Source organism: Rhinolophus sinicus, chromosome 1 (assembly GCF_057876585.1).
Source record: "Rhinolophus sinicus isolate RSI-liver-muscle chromosome 1, RSI-T2T, whole genome shotgun sequence".
Classification (NCBI taxonomy): domain Eukaryota; kingdom Metazoa; phylum Chordata; class Mammalia; order Chiroptera; family Rhinolophidae; genus Rhinolophus; species Rhinolophus sinicus.
The window spans coordinates 88,692,681-88,713,037 of record NC_142501.1 but is presented as its reverse complement, the minus strand read 5'-3'; the positions used below and the strand labels follow the sequence as shown (position 1 = coordinate 88,713,037).

Here is a 20,357-nt window from a genome sequence, read left to right as displayed (position 1 = left end):
TCTCACCCAGCCACAATCCACACTGGCTTTCACAGCCAGATGTTATGGGGACTTCTCTTCTCAGCACTGGAACCCTAGGCTCGGGAGCCTGTTGTGGGTCTGGGATCTCTCGCTCTTTCGGGAAGGGACTTGTGCAGTTAAGATATCCCTCCTGATTTTTATCGTCATACAGGGGTGTGAGACCAGCCTGTTCCACATCTCTGCCCCTCCTACCAGTCTAGAGATGTCTTCTTCTGTATGTCTTTAGTTGTAGGATTTCTGTTCAGTTAGACCAGGTTGGTTGTTCTCAGTGATGGTTGTTCTGCAGTTTAGTTGTAATTTTGATGTGGTCCTGAGAGGAGGCGAGCACAGCATTTACCTACTCCACCATCTTGATGAGAAATATATGTGTAATATTTTTAAACTTGTCATTATATATAGTAATGTCTGATGTTTCAACATCATGCTGCAATAATTATTGGTGTGACTTGTCTCCAATCCTATGAATAACTTCAAAATTGTGAGGATGCTGTCACTATTTATTATAGTGTCTGCAAGAACCTACCAATGGAGTGATTATTAAAAGTCATGATAACATTTGCATTGGTTCCTATTCTGTCCCTTTTTCGTGTATTCTTAATTTCCTTGGTTCTTTCTAGTGATAGGGGCTGAAAAGGGACTTCCAAGAGACTCAAAGTGGAGTTTCAGTAGTGGTCTGCTACTGCAACAGGAGTATACCGGTGGCATGAGAGCCCCACAAGACTCTACCTTCCACTTGCATAAATCACCACTTTAGCTAGATTCCATACACATACGTGAGTTATCTTTTCATCTTGCAATGAGTTAATTATTTGTAGAACTGTACTCTGAATGAAGAAGGTACAAAAATGGCCAAATGAGATGCACGGCAGCATTTCTATCAGTTGTCCCCCTTTTCTTTTTCTATAGGCATTAAGCTACTGAGTAACCACTAATAGATCTATATTTTAGGGCCAAAGGTGTTTGTGGCAAGAGAATGGTTTATCTTTGCAGTCAGCTTGGGGAAATGGGTCTTTTCACTTGGTATCCTAAACTGCTCACCACCACATTAGCCCATCTTTCTTCTTTGCCTCCTGTCTCACTCTGCCCTCAGCACATGAGGCCTAATACCAAGATAGCCCCTCTCCTCACTTCATTGGCCACCAGAAAGGAAAAAAGGAACAGCAGCGATTCAGCCACTGTTTTGAAGCCTGCCACATTTTCTCCTCCAAGCCTGCCCTATGTTGTTTGCATCCCTGAGTGTGGGGTCATTACTTATATTTTTCTCCTCCTGCCAATTTAGTTTTTACTCTCTCTCCTGCAGGACTAAAATGGATGCTAAAAAGCCAAGGAAATGCAGTTTGACATCCTTTCCAAATTTGAAAACAGAAGAGAAACAAAATCTCACCTTTTTGAAGGTAAGGATCCTAGAATTTCATTTGTGGAAGAGAATGGTGTCATCTTGAAGACTTGGGGACCCAGTGGCGATTATTGTGCCCCAGGTACCTTCGACAACAGGATGAGAGCAAGGAAGGTGTGAGAGGACCAGGCTAATTGGCAGAGCCAGGGCTGGGAGAGCTTGGAGGGGAAATCGACTGGAGGGCCAGAGTGTAGTTTTATGAACTTCAGAACTGCCAGGCCTTAAATAGGTGACTTGTATTTTCGGGGACCCTGGGCTAGTATCTGTTCCACAGTATCTTTTATTCCACTATGTATTCCTGGTACCAGAGGTGTCCTGGAATGGTTCTGAACAAGTATGCAAAACATTTCCCGAAAAGGTCTGTTTTATTTCTAACACAGGCATGGTGTCTTTCTTTTTACTCTGTCATAAAAACTACTGAATTACCACAGCACTAAAGATAATATTGTGATGTGGTAACTTTGTGATCACCATCTATAAGACCAACTTCTAAATCAGGTGTACTTGTTAATCTAATGCCCTAAGTTTGAAATACACAACTTACTCAAAAGATCATAGTTTTTGAGCGATTTGTTGTGAAAATTTTGCAGCAAACTTTAGCCAGAGAATTCAGGTGGGGCTTTCTGAATTCTGCGTGCATCATTGATTGGGAGAGCCAGAGGTTAGCCGCCTACCAAAGGCCTGGTGAAAATTCTCCTTACTGTGGATCACATACCACCTTCTTAAAATTATAACTCTTGGGTCACCTCCTCCAAGCGGTCTTCCTGATTTAACTCTAGCATTCTTCCCCTCGGGGTTATAACTCTTAAAATGGACCCTAATGCAAAGTCCATTGTTCCCCACCCCTACTTCTGCCATTGCCATATACAACAAAAACATTTATTTTGCAACTCATAGGTACAAAAATTTACTAATACCTAAAATATTTATTTCAATAAAACAAAATTAATATAAAATATTTGTAATAGGAAATCCTACAGCAAAACATGATAATATAATAAAGACAATATTCTGTTCATTCAAATTTTTAAATACTGTGGCTACAGAGTGGTCTTGGTCATGATTTTACTTAGCAAAATCATCACAAGTTTTGCAACTTTCATTTTTTTTTTTAGCTGCTTGAGCTCATATTTATTGAGTGCTTAGATAAACCTTAGAGGCAAGTACTATCATTACCACCATTTTACAGATGAGGAAACTGAGATTCAAGTGAAGTTAATTATTCATGGCCATAAACCAGTGAGTGAAGGACAGAATTCAAACCCATATTCTTTTTTTCTTTAGTTAATATTAAGTTTATTAGGGTAACATCGGTTAATAACATTATATAATTTTCAGGTGCACAAGACTATAATTTGACATATATGTACTCTATTGCATACTGACCACCTGAAATCTAGTTTCCTTTCGTTTCCACGTGTTTGACCCCCTTTACCTGCTTTGCACTCCCTCTGTCCTTTAATTCCTTCTAGTAACCACCATTCTGTTGTCTATATCTATGAATTTGTTCTTGTTTGTTTCACTTGTTTGTTACTTTTTGTTTTATAGTGCACATAAGTGAAATCATATGGTTCTTGTCCTTTTCTGTCTGGCTATTTCACTTAGCATAATAATTTCAAGATCCATCCATATTGTCACAAATGGCAATATTTTATCTTTTTATGCCAGAGTAGTATTCCACTGTATATATTTACCACATCTTCTATATCCAGTCATCCATCAATGAACACTTAGGTTGTTTCCATGCCTTGGCGATTAGATATAAATAATGCAGCAATAAACATAGGGATATATATATATATATATATATATATATATAGAGAGAGAGAGAGAGAGAGAGAGAGAGAGAGACAGAGAGAGAGACAGAGAGAGAGACAGAGAGAGAGACAGAGAGAGAGGGGGAGAGATCTGTTTTATATATAAATAAATATATTTATATATTTGTATTTTTATATATTTATATATTTATATATTTATATTATATATATATAAACAAATATTATATGTATATATATATATATTTTTTTACACAAATAAGTGTTTTCATATTTTTCAGGTAAATGTTCAGAAGAGGTATTGCTAGATCATATGGTAGTTCTATTCTTAACTTTTTGAGGAACCTCCATACTGTTTTCCATAGTGGCTGCACTAATTAACATTCCCACTAACTGTGTATGAGGCAAACCCATATTGTTAACCACTCTATTCCATGTCTCTTTGCTGAGCAATGTCAACTTTGTTGTCATATACAATTCCTTAATTATATTAATCTTAAGAAGCAAATTCTGCTGCAATTACAGTGACAGGAATGATCAAAAATAAAATTAAAAAGCACACTGAAGATAAATTCATTTATGTTTTATTTGATGTTAACTGCTGGCAAATTGACAATATCATTTTAAAATATTACTTAAACTTATAACTATTGTCTTTACACTGGTATTCTGATGGGCCCTAAATAAATGTCTTTTCACCATCTGTTTATTAATATTTTCTCCCAATGAACTTCTCATTTAATTGAATTGAATAGGCTTAACTAAGGAGAGGCAAACAAGTCAGTAACTGTCCTCAGTACATGAAACCTTGGGTTTCAGTTGATAGTTGTATTAATTGGAGGATGAAAAGAATGAATTATAATCCCTTCACCTAAAAAACAATTGAAGATGAGAAAGCTATGGATCTCAGCATACCAACTTCCCCAAGCAGGTGTTGAAAAAATTATTTTAGATATTTAAATAAATTAATAAAAATGTATATTTATTTCAGGATATTTAATATGTTATATAGTGTTTATAATGATAAGTAAATATTTTCTATATGGATCTTGGTAGTATTTCAGCTGGGGGGGGTTAAAATGTCATTTTTAATAATCCATTTCACCTGGCTTTAAGACAACAGGTCTTATAGCTAATAGTTTAGTAGTTACCAGAGGGTAAAGGGGTAGGGGGGTGGTAGAAGAGGGTAAACCGGGTCTAATATATGGAAGGAGAACTGATTCTGGGTGGTGAACACACAATGTGATATATAGATGATGTATTATTACAGAATTGTACACCTGAAACCTATGTAATTTTACTAACCATTGTCACCCCAATAAACTTCAATTTAAATAAAAAACAGGTCTTAATATAGTATTAAGTAATATATGATTAGTAGTATTTGTAACAGTAATGCATGGTTATATTAATATAATAATATATAGTATATAGTAATATATGATTCCTTTTAAAATGCCCACATTTGTTTGACTAAAACATGGTAAAATATTAGAGATCCATGTACTATAGAGAGACCTTTATCTTTGGCATCTATGGAGAGTCCTCAGCCTTTCAGCTTAGCTGGCAAGGGTGGTAGAACTCTTATAGTGGCTCTCAATTACACTGGATCTCTCTGCCCTTCAGGAAAATGCTTTCGTGTTATAGTTTATCCTAACTGCTGTCAGAAGGAACATACTGTCTTCTGGACCTATGTCCGCTAGTAAGTTGGAGGATGTCTGGCTCTTCTGCAAGTCTATTGAAAGAAAACAGTGTTGCCTCGCAGCCCGCTTCTGGGACTGGAGGAGCTCACTGCAGGGTCTCAGGTTCAGCCCTCCCGGAGGGCAATCTGGAAGAGGCCTGGGGAGGGGGCTCTGTTAACTTAGGATGTTACTTTACAATTTCCCTGGCAGTTGATGAGCAGGTACTACAAAGTATATCCAAAAGCTTGCTTAAGACTCATTTTCTATTTTCGGGATACTGGAAGATTAAGTACTTGTTCTGTTATTTCTCTTCTGTCCTTTAAGTCATTCACTTGCTGAATATCGCCCCCTTTAGACAGGCCTTCCCTCGCCACCCTTTCTAACTGTACTATATCTGTGCTTGTTTGCTTGTTTGCTTGTTTGCTTGTTTGCTGTCTGCCTCCCCCTCTAGAACTGCAATGTCCAATATGGCAGCCACTGGCGACATGAGGCTACGAACCCCCTACATGGGGCTAGTCCAAACGGAGGTGTGCTGTAAGTGAAAAATACACACCAGATTTCAAATACTCGGTGCAAAAAAAAAAAAAAAAAAAAGTACCTTGTTAATTTTTTGTAATTTGGTCAACTTTGTAGTATGTTAATTAATACCTCAATAACATAAAAATCGTTTTATATTGATTACATGTTAATATAGTATTTTGACTATATTGCGTTAAATATATTGTTAAAATTAATTTCATCTGTTTCTTTTTACTTTTTTTAATGTATCTACCAGAAACATTTAAATTACACGTGTGGCTCACTTTATATTTCTACAGGAGAGTGCTGCTCTCGAATGGAAGCTGCATAACAGCAAAGATATTTTTGGTCTGCTTCAGTGCTGAATTCCCCAGAACCCAGGACAGTACCCAGCACAGATTAGCACTTGATGCTTATTTGTGGAATAAAAATCAGGAAAGTGTATATTCATTTGTTCCCCCTACAAATATTTATTGAGTGCCTACTCATTTCATTCAAGTATTGTTCTAGGTGCTGGGGATATAGTGGAGAGCAGAACAGACCAAGACCAAAAGAAAAGAAAGGAAAACAAAACAAAACTCATGACGCTTAAAATTGGGATTATTTGTCAAAAGACCGGATAGAGCAGTTACATGCTGAAAAGGGTAATGACCAGCTCCCATTTTCCTCAGCTGTCAAGAGTTCAGATTGAACTAGACTAGTGGTTCTCAGCCTTGGTTGTTGGATATTTACAATCACCTGGGGGAGGTTTTAAAGACCACTGAAATCAGAATTTCTGAGGGTCACGGACATATTTTTAAAAGTTTATTTCTTATTACCTATTTTGTAATCTGGTCTCTGCCATGCTTTCTCCCACCTCCATGTAAAGTTCCTACATTCCCTCCTTAATTTCAAATGCATAAAAGAAGCTAAAAAAAAGCCTGTTATTCTCCGGAGCATTTGAGATCTTGCTCTGTGGCATATGTTGTCAGTTTGGCTCAAATAAACTCTTATAAAAATTCCAAAAAGAGTTCCATCCTATCATGCGGGGACAGATGTCCATTTAAACACCAGTCTGAGACCCTGGTTAGATGACTAAATCTCTCTAACTGTTGGCTGGTTGTGAAACTTGAAAAGTTATTCCTACATTCCCAGAATCCAGTGGGATTAAATGAGATACTGCCTGGCAGCTGTTGGAAGCCCAGTAAATATTGACTGCTTTTACCTTCCCCCCTTCTGTCCATTTAACAGAAAGGGGATTCCTGTAGGTGACAGGCTTATTTATGTCTCCCAGAGTAGAAGAGGGTATCTGAGAGCCATTCATTCTGTCGCATTTTGGATCTCATCGTTACTCCATCAGAAAAACAAACAAACAATCCGACCATTTGGTATTGCAAAGGAATCGAATTCATAGCCAATTATAACTGAAGAGAGAACAAAGAACAGAGATTCCAATTGCCATTTTGCCTAGGTTTTTAGTGTGGTACGCTATTATTTATGGTAATGAATTCACCTTTTAAATGCAAATTGCAGGCTCAGACTAGAAGAACTTAAATGGTCACCTAACTAAACATTTAAACTATAATCACAAGCAGCCATTCTAGAGTTGGTGGCTCAATGAAAAAATGGGCGTATAATACAATATATCTACATTAGGGTACTTTCGGGGTTTGAGGGAGACCGCTTACATACTTTTTCCCATTCTCTCCTAGGGCCCCACTCTTCCTTCTGAGACCTACATAGGAAGTGCCATTTCCTTTGTTCTGTATTCCCACTGGTGCTCTCAATTTGGAGAGAGAGGAGAACAAAGAGTTGAGTTTACCTTCAATTGCTATGACCAGGATGTGAAGCAAGAAGCATGGGGGAGCATCTCTGCGTCCCAGAATTAACCAGAGAATAGATAACTTCTCTCGAAAGCTTCCTCAGGCCATGACAAATGGAATCTGTTTGACATTGGAAGTGGAGAGGAGGAGATGTTAGACATACAACCCCCACCCCATATGTGTTTAGCTTTTTACATTTGCTCCTTTCAACAATATTAAGGTAGTCATCAGCCCCATTTTAGAGGAGGAAATTGAGACTCTAGGAGAGTAAGCAAATTAGCTAATTCTGCTAATAAAAGCTGAAATCAGGATTCTGATTTTATTCTCTAATTTATTAATGCTTTTTAAAAAATTGTTTTTATTATTAAATGTTGAGAATATATAAAAGAATATTTAAGTTTATGTGTAAAGCATAAGGAATAATAACACAATGAACACCCTGTGTGTATCCAACACACAGTACAAGAAAAGTCTCCTGTGTCCCTAACTTTCTGAGCTCCAGCTTTGTTCTTTCTCAAGAGTGCTTTGGTTATTCAGAGTCTTTTGTGATTCCATACAAATTTTAGGATTGTTTTATTTATGTGAAAAATGCCATTGGGGTTGTGATAGGGGCTGCACTGAATCTGTAGATTGCTTTAGGTAGTATGGACTTATATTTTTTTTTGTTTTAGAGAATTTTTATAAGAGTTTATTTGAGCCAAACTGACGACATATGCTGGGGAGCAAGATCTCAAATGCTCCAGAATGGACATTTAAACAATATTAATTCTTCTAATCCATGAGTATAGAATATCCTTCCATTTGTTTTTTGTTTTCTTCAATTTCTTTCATCAATGTCTTAAGAGTTTTCAGTGAGAACTAACGTCTTAATGATAGTTAGTCTTCCTATCCATGAACGTGGAAAATCTCTTTATTTATTTCGATCTTCTTTGATTTCTTTCATTAAAGTGTCCTAATTTTTCTTATATATATTTTGTACATATTTTCTTAGACTTACACCTAAGTATTCTGATTGGTGGGGGATGCTGATGTAAGCAGTGCATTTTTAATTTCAAATTCTAGTTGTTCATTGCTGATATGTAGGAAAGCAATTGGCTTTGTATAGCAATTTTGTATCTTATAATCTTCCTATAATTGTGGCTGTATATTGTCGTTAGATAAACAGAAGTACTTAATTAAAAGTAGATAAATTTATGATATGTACTTTTTGTCTTGTTTAAGAAATCATTCTCTCCTCTAAAATCATAAATATACAGTCATATGCCATATAACAGTATTTCAGTCAACCACAGACTGTATATACAGGTATATTGGTGGTCCCATAAGATTGTAATGAAGCTGAAAAATTCCTATTGCCTAGTGACATCATAGCTATTGGAATGTCACAGCATAACACATTACTCACGTGTTTGTGGTGATTCTGGTATAAACAAACCTGCTGTGCTGACAGTCGTATAAAAATATAGCAATGCAATAATGTATATTACATAATATTGATAAGGATAATAAATGACTATGCTATAGGTTTATGTATTTACTATGCTTTTTATAATTATTTTAGAGTATACTGTTTCTAATTATAAAAAAAGTTTGAGTATGCCATGTTATGCCAGCAGCAACCTCATACATCTTCTGTTTCCCAAATCTCTTGATTGCATCTTTTTTTTTTAATGCTTGATTTAATCTAGTGTTATTTTGACAGTAACATCCTGTACAGGCTTGTAGCCTAGGAGCAGCAATAGGCCATCCCATATAGCTCAGGTGTGTGGTAGGCTACACCATCTAGGTTTGGGGAAGTGCACTCTACAATGTTCACACAACAGTGAAATCACCTAGCCACACATTTCTCAGAGCATAGCCCTGTCATTAAGTGGTTCTTAACTCTATAGATATGTCTGCTAAAAGTTTTGTAATTCTGTCTTTCATCAGTCCTGAAAAAGTCTCAGCCATTTTGTCTTTATGTCTGCCATATTCTTGCTCTCCTTCTGAAGCTCTAATAAGATGTATGTTAGAGCCCACTTTGCCTCCATGTTTGTAATCTCTGAACGTATTTTTCATCTCTTTACCTCTCTGTGCTGCTGGCTGGATAATTTCTTCAAACTTTTCTCCTCCAGTTCACTAATTCTTTCTTTGGCTATGTATAATTTTTCATTAAGCCTATTCATTGACTTTAAAGTTTCAATTTTTATGTATTTTTTATTTTTCAAAGTTCTAACTTGTTCATTTTAAAATCTGGTCATTTGCATAGTGTCTTACACTTATTTTTTAGTCTCTTTTATTTCTTTAAGCATATTATGCATCACTACTTTGTAATTTTTACCTGCTAATTCCAATACTTGGATTTTTTGAGGGGGTTATTTATTCTGGTGTCTATAGTTTGTGCTAGTTCTTACTCATAGTACCTTGTTTCCTTGTGTATTTTGTAAATCTTTTTTTTTTTTTTTTTAACTACTGTGAGGTTACTAATCTTGTTTTCAGAAAAGGAAACTAAGCCTGAGAAAGGGTAAATGGTTTGCCAAAGTCACACAACTAGCAAGTAGCAGAGCCAGAATTCTAGCTGTTTGTCTAACTCCAAACTCCATGTACTTTTTTTCTAGCCTATGAAGTTTTAAAGACCCTTGACTGATGAATTCTTTCATAAATCATTCCACAAGTGTTTACTGAGAGCCTGCTTTGAGTCGAGCATTGTCCTTGGTGCTGGGATACAAAAATAAACAATATACAGCTCCTTGCTTAGTATGCATAGCCTAGTGGGGGACATAAACATGTAAATAGACAAGGGACAATAAGGCATGGTAAGGACACTCACTAAGGTAGAAACAAAGTTCTCTGGGAGCCTAGAGAAAATTTCCTAAGCCATTGGCTAATGCCGAGGCACAATGCCACGCTTCACTGATGTGCCAGTCAGCTACAGTCCATCAAGTGACATAGTTACAGGGCTCATGATTCACATTCTCTCAAAGGGAATGATGCCCCCTGGATTTAAACAGGGATACTGCAGGGTGAACTAAAGGAAGGGCATTTCAGGCAGAAGGAATAACATACGCAAACGCATAGAATAAATCTAAATCAGTGGGAACAGAGGCTTACAAATCATCTCCTCTAGTCCTTCTACATGATGCATAAATCCACTTTTTATTATAAGGAAATTAGTGTCTAATTTATTTAATTACTTTAGAATAAACACTTGCTTTCTGAGTGTTTCTATCTATTGTCAACTGTATCCACGTGTCATCATAATAGAAGCATGATCTTACATCTAATTAGAGACCTTTGGAGGGGAAGTGCTTTATAAGCCCTTCACACCCAGTTTCATGGGAGAACACAAGAGGTCAGAGGATAGCACCTCACGTCAACGCGATACCGTAGAGGGCACCAGGGAGCATAGATTCGAGACCCCGGCTTGCTGCTGTTGTGTTGTTATCTTCAACAAGTCACTTGGATCCCTTCTTAGCTTCTCTTTCTCCATGTGTAAAATGAGAGCTTTTAACTACAGGTTCCCTGAGGTGGCTTCTAGCACCACGATTTTCCAAGCTCCATGTCCAGAGGTCCAGAAGGGGGAGTATCTCCCCCAAGGCCAGTCACTGAGTGCATTAGAAAGCGGCTCCAAGCATCTGGGTGTACAGGCTTATGCTTTGCCCTTCCCTCAGGTCCGAAGGACCACCAGGGTCTCTCTCCTCCACCTTCACCAGGGGCGTAACCCGGTGGGCAGGACCCCAGGGAGGGCATGCATCGGTGAGATGAAAACCTGGTCCCCCCAAGGGGTTGGCCTCCAGAGTCCAGCCTTAGCTGTGGGTGTCATCGGGAGGCTGCTCCCACCTGGCAAGGCATCACGGGCTTCCTCACACACAGTCAAGGGGCTATAGGGGCAGAATCTTAGCTATAAGAGGCAGCGGGAGAAATGCCGTAATTTGCCGAAGGTCTGTGGAGCGATAGGAGCTTAATGCTCGGCTGCGGATGTGAGGAACCTGGGTACATCCCTGTTTGTCCCAGATCTCTGAGGTGCTCTGCTGGGCTTAATTATTGAACTTGTATTCTTTAGAGAATCCCCTCAGGTTTCTCTTCTCTCTCATTATCCCCTCTCCCTGCTTTAATGCATTTGTTTTGAACTCTCAGTTGTTCTAGCCTCTGGGAAAGAATTATGGAGCCTGTAAGGAGGAAGCTGTGATTTGATATCACAGAACTTGAGCTTTACTTGCCACTGATCAGGCACTTGGGGATTTTTTTTTTTTTTTTTTTTTTTTTTAACGAAGAGGAGGAAGAGACAAGGCGGAGCCAACTGAGGGAAAAAAAACCAACAACCCTGTGAGGGTTGTTGTTTTATGGAGGTGTGCCTTTCTGAAAAGGCTAGATGGCTTAGGGGCAGGGGGCCAGGTGGCCCTGATGCCTGCTGAGAGCCCACTTGCTTTCTTCCCTAAACTTTACAGATGAGAACATCCAAGCTTCTGTCCAAGGTAATAAGATGAGGCCATGCGTCTTGGGGTTCTGCTCTAACTAGCCCTACATAGGGATCAGAGTGAAGGGGCAGGACATGTACTCTCCTGTGACTCGTGGGTTAACTTTGAATGTTAAGGGTGGGGGCTTGGCATGATGAGAACGCAAAATAGAGAAGGGGAAGGTGGAGTGGCACTGGGAGAAGATACTGATGCAGGATGTAGGACTGGAGATTTCACCTTTCTATGTGCCTTCTTCCTCTGTTCTGACAGAAGTCACGTGTCAGTGTGACCCATGGGATGGGCTCCTGCCTGATAGGGTTTGCAAAGCACTTCTTTCCTAAAATGAACCATTTCTTTCATCTAGTTCCCCAGTACTGGAAAGTCTTCTTTGAGCAGATATTTATTTGAGACAAAGCACTTCCTTTTCTGAGAATTCTTTGAAAACGCAATTTCTTTGAGAGGGAGAAGGGTTTTCTCTAGGGTGAAGGAGTTGATTAGAAGGCTTTCCTTCCAAAAGGAAGCGCCAGGCAGCAAGAGAGCACTCGCACCTGGTGGGAGTGGAAGCCACGTGGAGTGGGAATGTGGCTACACTGTCGAAAGTGTGGACTACCAACCGAATGGGGATGCTGGAGTCACAGCTCAACGGTCTCCTAGGGTGGCTTAGAGTCGTCTCAAATCTTTGAGGACAGCTAATAGGGCTTCCTGTTCTCTCAGTCTCTCCCTCCTTTCCTTTTTTCCCTCCTTCCTTTTGCAAATATTTAGGTACCTACTATGGGTGAGATACCACATTGGGCTTCGGGATTCTGAGATGAGACCCAGATCTTTTATTAAAGCGTCTTACAGTCTGGGAGGAAGACAGATGCTGTGCAGCAAATCTTCGCAGGTGCTGTGATCAGGACAAGTACAAAGCGTGGGGTAGCAGGAGGGTTCCAAATGCAAGAGGGATGGTTACAAAGGCTTCATGGAGGGAAGTGGTACCTTGGCTGAGGCTTGAACGTGGGCGAATTCACCAGGTGAATGACAGGGGTGTGGAGAGGAGGAAGTGATGATAGGGTGGGTGACAGGAGAAGATTCCCAGGATCAGCAGGAGTAAACGTGTTGAGGTGTGAAATAGTGTGGTGTTTGAAAACTGCAAGTCATTCCTAATTGCTGGAGCTAAAAGGGCAGGGCCAGGGTCATGGCGAGGCATGAGGCTGGGAGGGCTTTGTAGGCCAGGACTTCTATGCACTGGGAGGGCATCACTGAGGAGATTTAAGCAACAAGATCAGATGTTCATGTTAATTTCGGAGGTCACTGGGGCAGAAGAGGATGGATTGGGGGAGGGGCGGGGAAACCGCTCAGGAGACCATTGCAATAGGTGCCTGAACCAGGCATGTGTGGGCAGAGGCGTGCAGGGCTAGCTTCCTTCTCACACATTTGTGCTACTCATGGTAAGAAATCATAAGTGACAATTGGCCAATTTGTAAAAACATTCTCACTCTCACTCCTGCAAGTGAGAAGGTCATGCTTACTGCAGTCAGCTTATGTTGATTAATCTAGATTTGCAGTAAAGGCATTTCCCTGTAACATCATACAAAGGAAGCAGCCTTGTTTAAAAGCAGCCTATAGCTTATCCTGCCATCCCAGCAAGGAAGGTGATACTTAATGAAGATCCATCCCATCCCGAGACACTCAGCAAATCCAAGGCTGGCTCTGCAGGTGGCCCCCGTCAGTGTAGACTCTTGTGGCATGGACACTGACACACACAGGCTGGGCACTGTGGGGACCCCGAGATGAACCAGCCAGAGGGACTGCTGTCGAGGGCTGGCATGTCACAGAGGGCCTAACTTTTGCTGCCACAGAGTCTCGTTGTGGGGAGATGAGAATTCATAAAAAATTAGGGTGGACACGTCAACATCAATGGCATAAAGGAAACCCAAGTTCAGAGTTGGGAGAGACAGATTCCAAAGAGGGGATTGCATTATATCGTGACTCCCAAATCCGGCTGCACACAACTCACCTGGGGAGCTTTTGAAAAAATACAGGTTTCTGGGCCACTGCTAGGGAATCAGGTCAGATCTGAGATTCTGTATGTTGAAAGCCCTTCAGACAAATGTGAAAGCCACTGGAGCATATGCTCTGTGCTGACACACAGATGTGCTCAGGAAAGACTGCATCCTCAGGGCCCATCCCATGTATCCTCCTGGAGGGGGAGGCAGGAAGGACGTGTTCCTGGAAGAATCCTTGAGTCCCAGGAATCAGTAACTGTAATAATTTGGCAACTTTGAACTATTTTGCATGAGGGCTAGAGATGTGGGTGAGGGCGGAGCATCTGGGGTTCTGCTTTCTCACTTTCCCTGGAATCAGCTTTCACACTGAGCTCAGTTTCTGTTTGAGAAAGGTGAGCTGGCTTTTGCAAAGCAGTGAGATGGAATTTGCCTTTTTTTCCCCCTGAGAAAACAAAAGAAGTGTGGGAACCCAGGGGTCTCCAGCTCAGTAGACACAGGCACAAGAGAGGTGGAGGAGGGACCCAGGGTCAGGGCTCCAGGCTGGAGGCGTCTCATCAGGCAGCCAAGTGCAGTCGTGCAGGGCCCAGGCCCTCTGGGTCTGTCACCCGATGTAAGCCTAGTTGGAGACCCCAGGGCCATCCCCTGGTTTGGACGCGGGCCTCAGTATGGGAGAATCTTAGCAACCTGCGCCTGCTTGTAAACTCACGTCTCCCTCTCTTCATATCCGCGCATTGCGGTGTCGTTGCTGTGCCCGTGCTCTGAGGCTCTGAGCCCAGCTCCCTCCACAGCGTCTCCTGAAGTCTAACCCCCTCCATCAGGCTCTCGGGGACTGAGTTCCCTGCCATTGTTACTGTTCCCTCCCTCCCCAGCATTGCATGGAACCATGTAGCTTTCTCTGTTGTAATGTTTTTTGTTTTTAAATAACGGTATTTTCAAATGATAAGCACTACATGTTCATATAAAAAGTCTGGAAAATAAAGGAGCGTCACAGTCGGGTTCTGGCTTGAAGAGGCCTCTCTGAGCGCTGTGATGGGCACAGAAAGGGGTTCTGCAGCCGCCTGGTCACTTCCTCCGATGCCCCGCCCTTAGCCCCGCCCCTTAGCCCCGCCCTTAGCCCCTCGCCCCTTAGCCCCTCGCCGCTCCACAGGCTTCCTCCAGCCCGTCCAGTGCCCAGGCCTCGGACAGCACAGGACTCACCACCTATGCTGGTGCCCCTGTGGATAGAATCTTTTCTATGCTGAGGATTCGACATTTGGACACAGAGCTCAAGACCATTAAGGAGATTCCTGTTCTCTTGGGTCAGAGGTCAGTGAGGGACCACAGAACAATGTCATGAAGCCCAGTGTCTTACAGGAAACGTTCTGTTTGGCCACCATGAATGCGGGCTCACACCTTCTTCCTGCCTCCCGGGGTTGCTATGGTAGAATGCAGTGTTGTTATGGGTCCTGTGTGTCTCTGAGGAAGCTGCTGGAGACAAAAAACAGCCAGCAGGTTCATCAGCGTGGGCCATACATCGGTACCAGTGCACGGGCTATGGGTGCAGAGCTGTGGAGGCTGCCAGCCCTCACGGTGGCCTGGCCAAGCCTGGGGCACCGGGAACCCTGGGCTGGTAGCACTTGGTCGTGAGCTGCCTCTCTTTACTCCAGGTTGTCATCCAAACTTAATTTTTTATGTGTGGCATGATGTGACAAAGGTTGGGAAGCACTGTTCTACATGCAATGGTTTTCAGTCTTGGTTCCGTAAGAGGATGAAGGTTGAACACTGTCAGGAGTCCCCTGAATGAATCTTACAGACAGATGGGACTTTGGAGATTACATCTTGCCCAGCCCACAGTTCCATGCACATTTCTCACAGGTGCTCATGGGGTGGAATCGGCACTTCCAGTGGTGGAGAGCTCACTGCCTCGCAAGACCTCACGAAGGCTCTAAACTTAAGAAAAGCCTTCTTTTTACTGAACCAGAAGCTACCTCCCTAAAAATTCTACACTTTGACCTGATTCTGTTCTTTGGACCCCGTAGAACAAGTTTGTACTGTGTCAAGCAACAGCCCTTCTGATATTGCCCCTCTTCTCAGGAGTTTGTTTTATTAATAACCTTAATGTTTTTTAGAACAGTTTTAGATTTACAGAAAAATGGAGCAGATAGTACAGAATTCCCACATACCTCTCCATACCCCGCACCAGTTTCCCCTGTTTCTATCTTACATTCGTATGGGGCATTAGTTACAATTAACGAACACATATTGATACATTATTATTAAGGAGACTCCATACTTTAGGCAGATTTCCTTAATTTTAACCTAATGTCCTCTGTGTCCCAGGGTTACATCCAAGACACCACATTACACCTAGTTTTCATGTCTCCTTAAGCTCCTTCCTTTTGGTTCTAACAGTTTCTTAGACTTTCCTTTTTTTGGGATGATCTTGACAGTTTTGAGGAGTACTGGTCAGATATCTTGTAGGATGCTTTTTATTGGAATTTGCCGTTTTTCTCATGATGAGGTTAGGGCTATAGATTTGGGGACAAAGGCCACGGAAGGGAAGTGCCATTTTCATCAAACTCTGTCAAAGGTGCCTGCTATCAGCACGGTTTACGACTGTTGATGCTGACCTGGATCGCGTCGGAGGTAGTGTCTCCCTGGTTCTGCCACGGTGAAGTGGTTCTTTCTCTTTCCATGCGGTGCTTTGTGGAAACGAGTCACTATGCACAGCCCATGCTGAGGGAGTGGAGTTGTGCTGCTCCTCTTTGAGGGTGGAAGTATCTATAATTTATTAGGGATTCTTCTGCATGGGAGATTTGTCTCTTCTCCCTTATTTATTTCTTCATTAAATATTTTAGCTACATGAGCATGGGCTCATGGATATTAATTTTATGCTTAGAGTTATAATCCAATGCTACAGTATTTTGTTGCTGAAATTGTTCCAGCTTTAGCCAGTGTGGCTCTTTCGCCCTTTTGACATATTCTTATCAATGTTTTTGTTGTTGTTTGTTTTTTGTTCTTTTCATCAGTGCTTTACTTTCTGTCACTACAAGATGCTCCAGGCTCATCTTGCACATTTCCTGCTCCAGTCCTAGAGTCAATTATTTTTCCTAGGAGCCTTGGTTCCTCCTATTGGAGAATGGAATTAGAAACCACGATCTGAGTGCTAAGTGTGTTTATTTCTACTGGGATGTTATTTCTTGTAGGACCTCTCAGCTGACAAAGCAAAGAAGTCTGTGTGTGTGTGTGTGTGTGTGTGTGTGTGTGCACGCTAACCCTTATGTATACACATATCTATAAATATTTCTATATGTAGTCATCTGTATCTATATTAAGTTAAGCTTAAGTTCTTACTAATGTCTCCAACTCTAATCCATTATCACATGGTGGAAATGTTAATGTTGACCTTGATTATCTGTAAGTTTCCACTCTGACAGTTGAAAACCTGGTTCCTACCGTCTCACCCACTTATTTAATTGTTTGATCCCAGTGTACATGTATGGCAGTATCAGAATTGTTACCCTCTCAGAAGTGTTGTTTCATCTTCTCTCAGCTTAAACATCCTCAGTTCCTGTAATCATTTTAGGCTCCACATCATTTTGCACATTCTCCATCATTTCTGAGTCCATGGTTTTCCTGTCTCATGAGAAATGAGCAAAGATCTCTCTTTCCATCTTACAAATGAGGAAAATGAGCTCTCTCAAACACGTACCCTTAGCATATACAAGGCACCGGTTTACGTGCTTTTCATGTATGGATTCAACTCATCCTCACAACAACCCCGTGAGGTGGTACTGTTATTATCCCCGTGTTACAGGAGGAGAGGTTAATAACTTGCCAAAGGTCAAGCAACTAATGAGTAGTGGAGCTGGGATTCAAAACCAGAGTCTGCTTCAGAGTCCATATTTGTGAGCATTATTTTATGCCACATTGCTGCTGGAGGGATCTTTCTGAAATATTTGTATATGTAACTCCCAGCCTTGCAAAGTGTCAGTGCTTTACTATTGCCCATAAGATAAAGACCAAGTACCTTAGCTTAGCACTGAGAACCTCAGCACTGAGAACCTTCGCACTGAGAACCTCAGCATACCTATGCCCCAGGTTAACCAGCATGAGCTGTGAAGACGCCTGGAATATGCCCAGGTGCTGTTGTTTTTGTTTCACCTAGTGAACACACTCTCTACTCTTCCTCCCAAATATAGCCCAGAGCAGGCCACACCCATTCCAAAAAGCCTGTCCATATTCTCTGGGGCAGATGCATTCACAGTGATCTCTTCCTTCTTTGTTGACTCTCATTGTCCACGCGCTGTGTTTGGTATTTAGTCTGGGGTGAGTTTTGTTAATGTACTTTTCATTTATCTGTCCAGTCTCCCAACTCATCCTCAGTGCCGACTTGTCATTGTTGGTGGTTGTAAGTTTTAATCCCCACAGATTTATTTGATGAGAAGTTGGCACTTAATGAGATTCACCATTACAGTATTTGCTCAGGTATCATCGTCGTCTATCCAATAAACAACCAAATCCTGTACGCAGTACACGTTAGCTAATCAAATTAGTTTGGTCTGAGGCTCTGGCCCATGCTCTAGGCAGTCCCCTCTCCCTCAGATCAAGTCCTGATTCTAGAAGGTCAGGATGGACTCTTCTAAATAGTCCACATCAGTACAGTTCTGTGGAGGGCTTAGCCGTGCTAGGTGATAATAAGTTGAAGCATTGTACCCCATTCCTAGTTCAATGCAGCCGGTATACCAAGTTTCACAGAGGTGAGTCTGGCCCCAGCTGTGTCTCAGCTTTGGACAAATGTCATTTGCTTCCCTCAGAGACGGCTGGAAGAAGGAGACCCCTGGGTTGTGCTTCAAAGAGTAGAACCGAGATTCAAGCGGTAGCCTGTTTTTGCTGAACTTTAGTCATTTCAGTGCCACCATCATGACTTTTGTGTACTCACATTGTTTTTACTTAAATTTTAGCCTCATGACAAATAACAACAACAACAACAACAACAGAATTGTAGGTTTAACATACTAGTTATAGTTTCTCAATTGGATATAAAAATAAATGCCTAACCATTCAATAACTATTATCTGTGTACTATGCACAATTATGTCACATGCCTTCATTGCGTGCATGCTACTCTAGGACACACTGTGCTGCTGCTTTGGTTTCCTCCCTCCACCTCTTTCCAGATGTTAAGTCTCTTCTGATCAGGTCAATGGTGTTCAGGCTGGGCACCTATATTCTAGTAGGTTCTCCTCAGGCACCTTTGGAGCTCCTCTGAGGGTGAAAGCATTCCTGGGCTAGACAACGGGCATTTTCTTCTCTTCAGCAAGAGCAGCTCAGCTTTGATCTCTTCTCATGTCCAGGGCTCTAGTTAAGATTTTATTGGAGGGAAGGGTTCAGTGGATATATTTTTTTTAAATGTGTGAAAACCACAGAACAAGTCAGTCCAGGATAGACACTGCTAGAAAGATCATTTGTTTGGGTATTTATTCAAGCAGTCATTCACCCAGTGCCTTGAGTCTCTCTTGGCTCTTCCTAGCTTTAGGGGGTGAGCAGAGGTGGCTTCAAGTGTATCTTGTTTATTGTAATGAAGCAATATATTAATACATGTGTGGGTGGCTTGGGGTGAAACCATGCCAAGCACTAATTTCCAATTCTCTTCCACTTGATCCAGGTTGAGAGTAAACCTTTGGTTCAAGCCGAGAAGCCATCTTCCACTGTCAAGAACATCAGAATGACCCGCTTATTACATAAGGTAGGAAGTGATGCTTAGTATCTTTTCCCGAGGAGAGGATGAGGGCACATAGGTGGCCAGGGTAGTTTTGAACAGGAATTTTTGGTCAATTCAGCATGACAAGATAAGCACATTTTATCCACATCACCATGCCTCCTCTCCACACAATGCTCAATGTTGCTATTTATTGATAGTCAAATTACCTCTTCCCTAATCAATCGATCAATTGATCAATCAATCAATTAATCAATGCAGGGTGGTGGGAGGCATCCAAGTGAGTAGGTCATGTCAATAATGTAGAGAAAATGGGAACTTATATTGCACTAAGGAAATTTTGCAGGAAGAACTTCCCCATGTTAGGGTGGTATGATATTGGAATGATGATAATAATGGCTAACACTTGTGGAATATTCTACATAGATTGCCTCATTTACCTCACAGAAAGTGTGAGGTAGGTGCCATTGTTGTTCCCATGATACTGATGAGAAGATTGAAGCTTAGACAAAGGGTATGATCTGTGTAAGGTCTACAGCTGATAAGTGGAGTAGGAATTCAAGCCCAGAGGCCATCTGTCTGACCACTCTGCTTTTCTCTGCAAGAACTTTAAATACAGATTTAGGTCTGGCATCCTTGCTGCGGGGAAGGTGCTGGAAGAAATGACTCTCCAAGACATTTTCTTGCCTGAGGCTTCTGTAACTTTTCCACTTTCTCCTTCCATAGAGTACAAACACTGACATTACTTCACTCTCTTTTGTGGATACCACGGGGAAGAAAAACATGGTTAGCTTCCCACAGATCAGCCACAAAATCCTACTAAAGCCATCCCTGCTGTATCAGGTGAGTGCAGGGCAGTGGACATGGCCTTCGGCAGGCAGGTGAAAGACCTGATTTCAGTATAGAGTCAAGTTTAGAAAGTCCCAGGAAGGTGGGAAAAGCACAAAGTGAGCTGAAGAGTTGGGCTCTAGTCCTGTTCTCACTCTTTACAATGAATGTAAACTTCAGCAAATGTCATTGACTTTCTTTTATCTACA

At 41.4% G+C, this 20,357-nt stretch overlaps 1 protein-coding gene across 4 annotated transcripts in view; it reads left to right on the top strand.

Annotated features, from left to right (window-relative positions):
• Positions 1–1,328: 1,328 nt before the first annotated feature.
• The window catches only part of LOC148759116 (dual specificity tyrosine-phosphorylation-regulated kinase 4-like), a 45,042-nt gene continuing 26,013 nt past the window's right edge, over positions 1,329–20,357 (top strand). For 2 of the 4 annotated variants that reach the window (XM_088801335.1, XM_088801332.1), the window contains exons 1-3: positions 14,764–14,924; positions 19,267–19,347; positions 20,047–20,163. In XM_088801335.1, coding sequence (XP_088657461.1) covers positions 19,327–19,347; positions 20,047–20,163 — 138 coding nt within the window. In that variant the 5' untranslated portion in view covers positions 14,764–14,924; positions 19,267–19,326. Of the gene's footprint in view, positions 1,416–14,761; positions 14,925–19,266; positions 19,348–20,046; positions 20,164–20,357 lie in introns of those variants that run through there. The other 2 variants (XM_088801329.1, XM_088801336.1) reach the window with 2 other exon arrangements.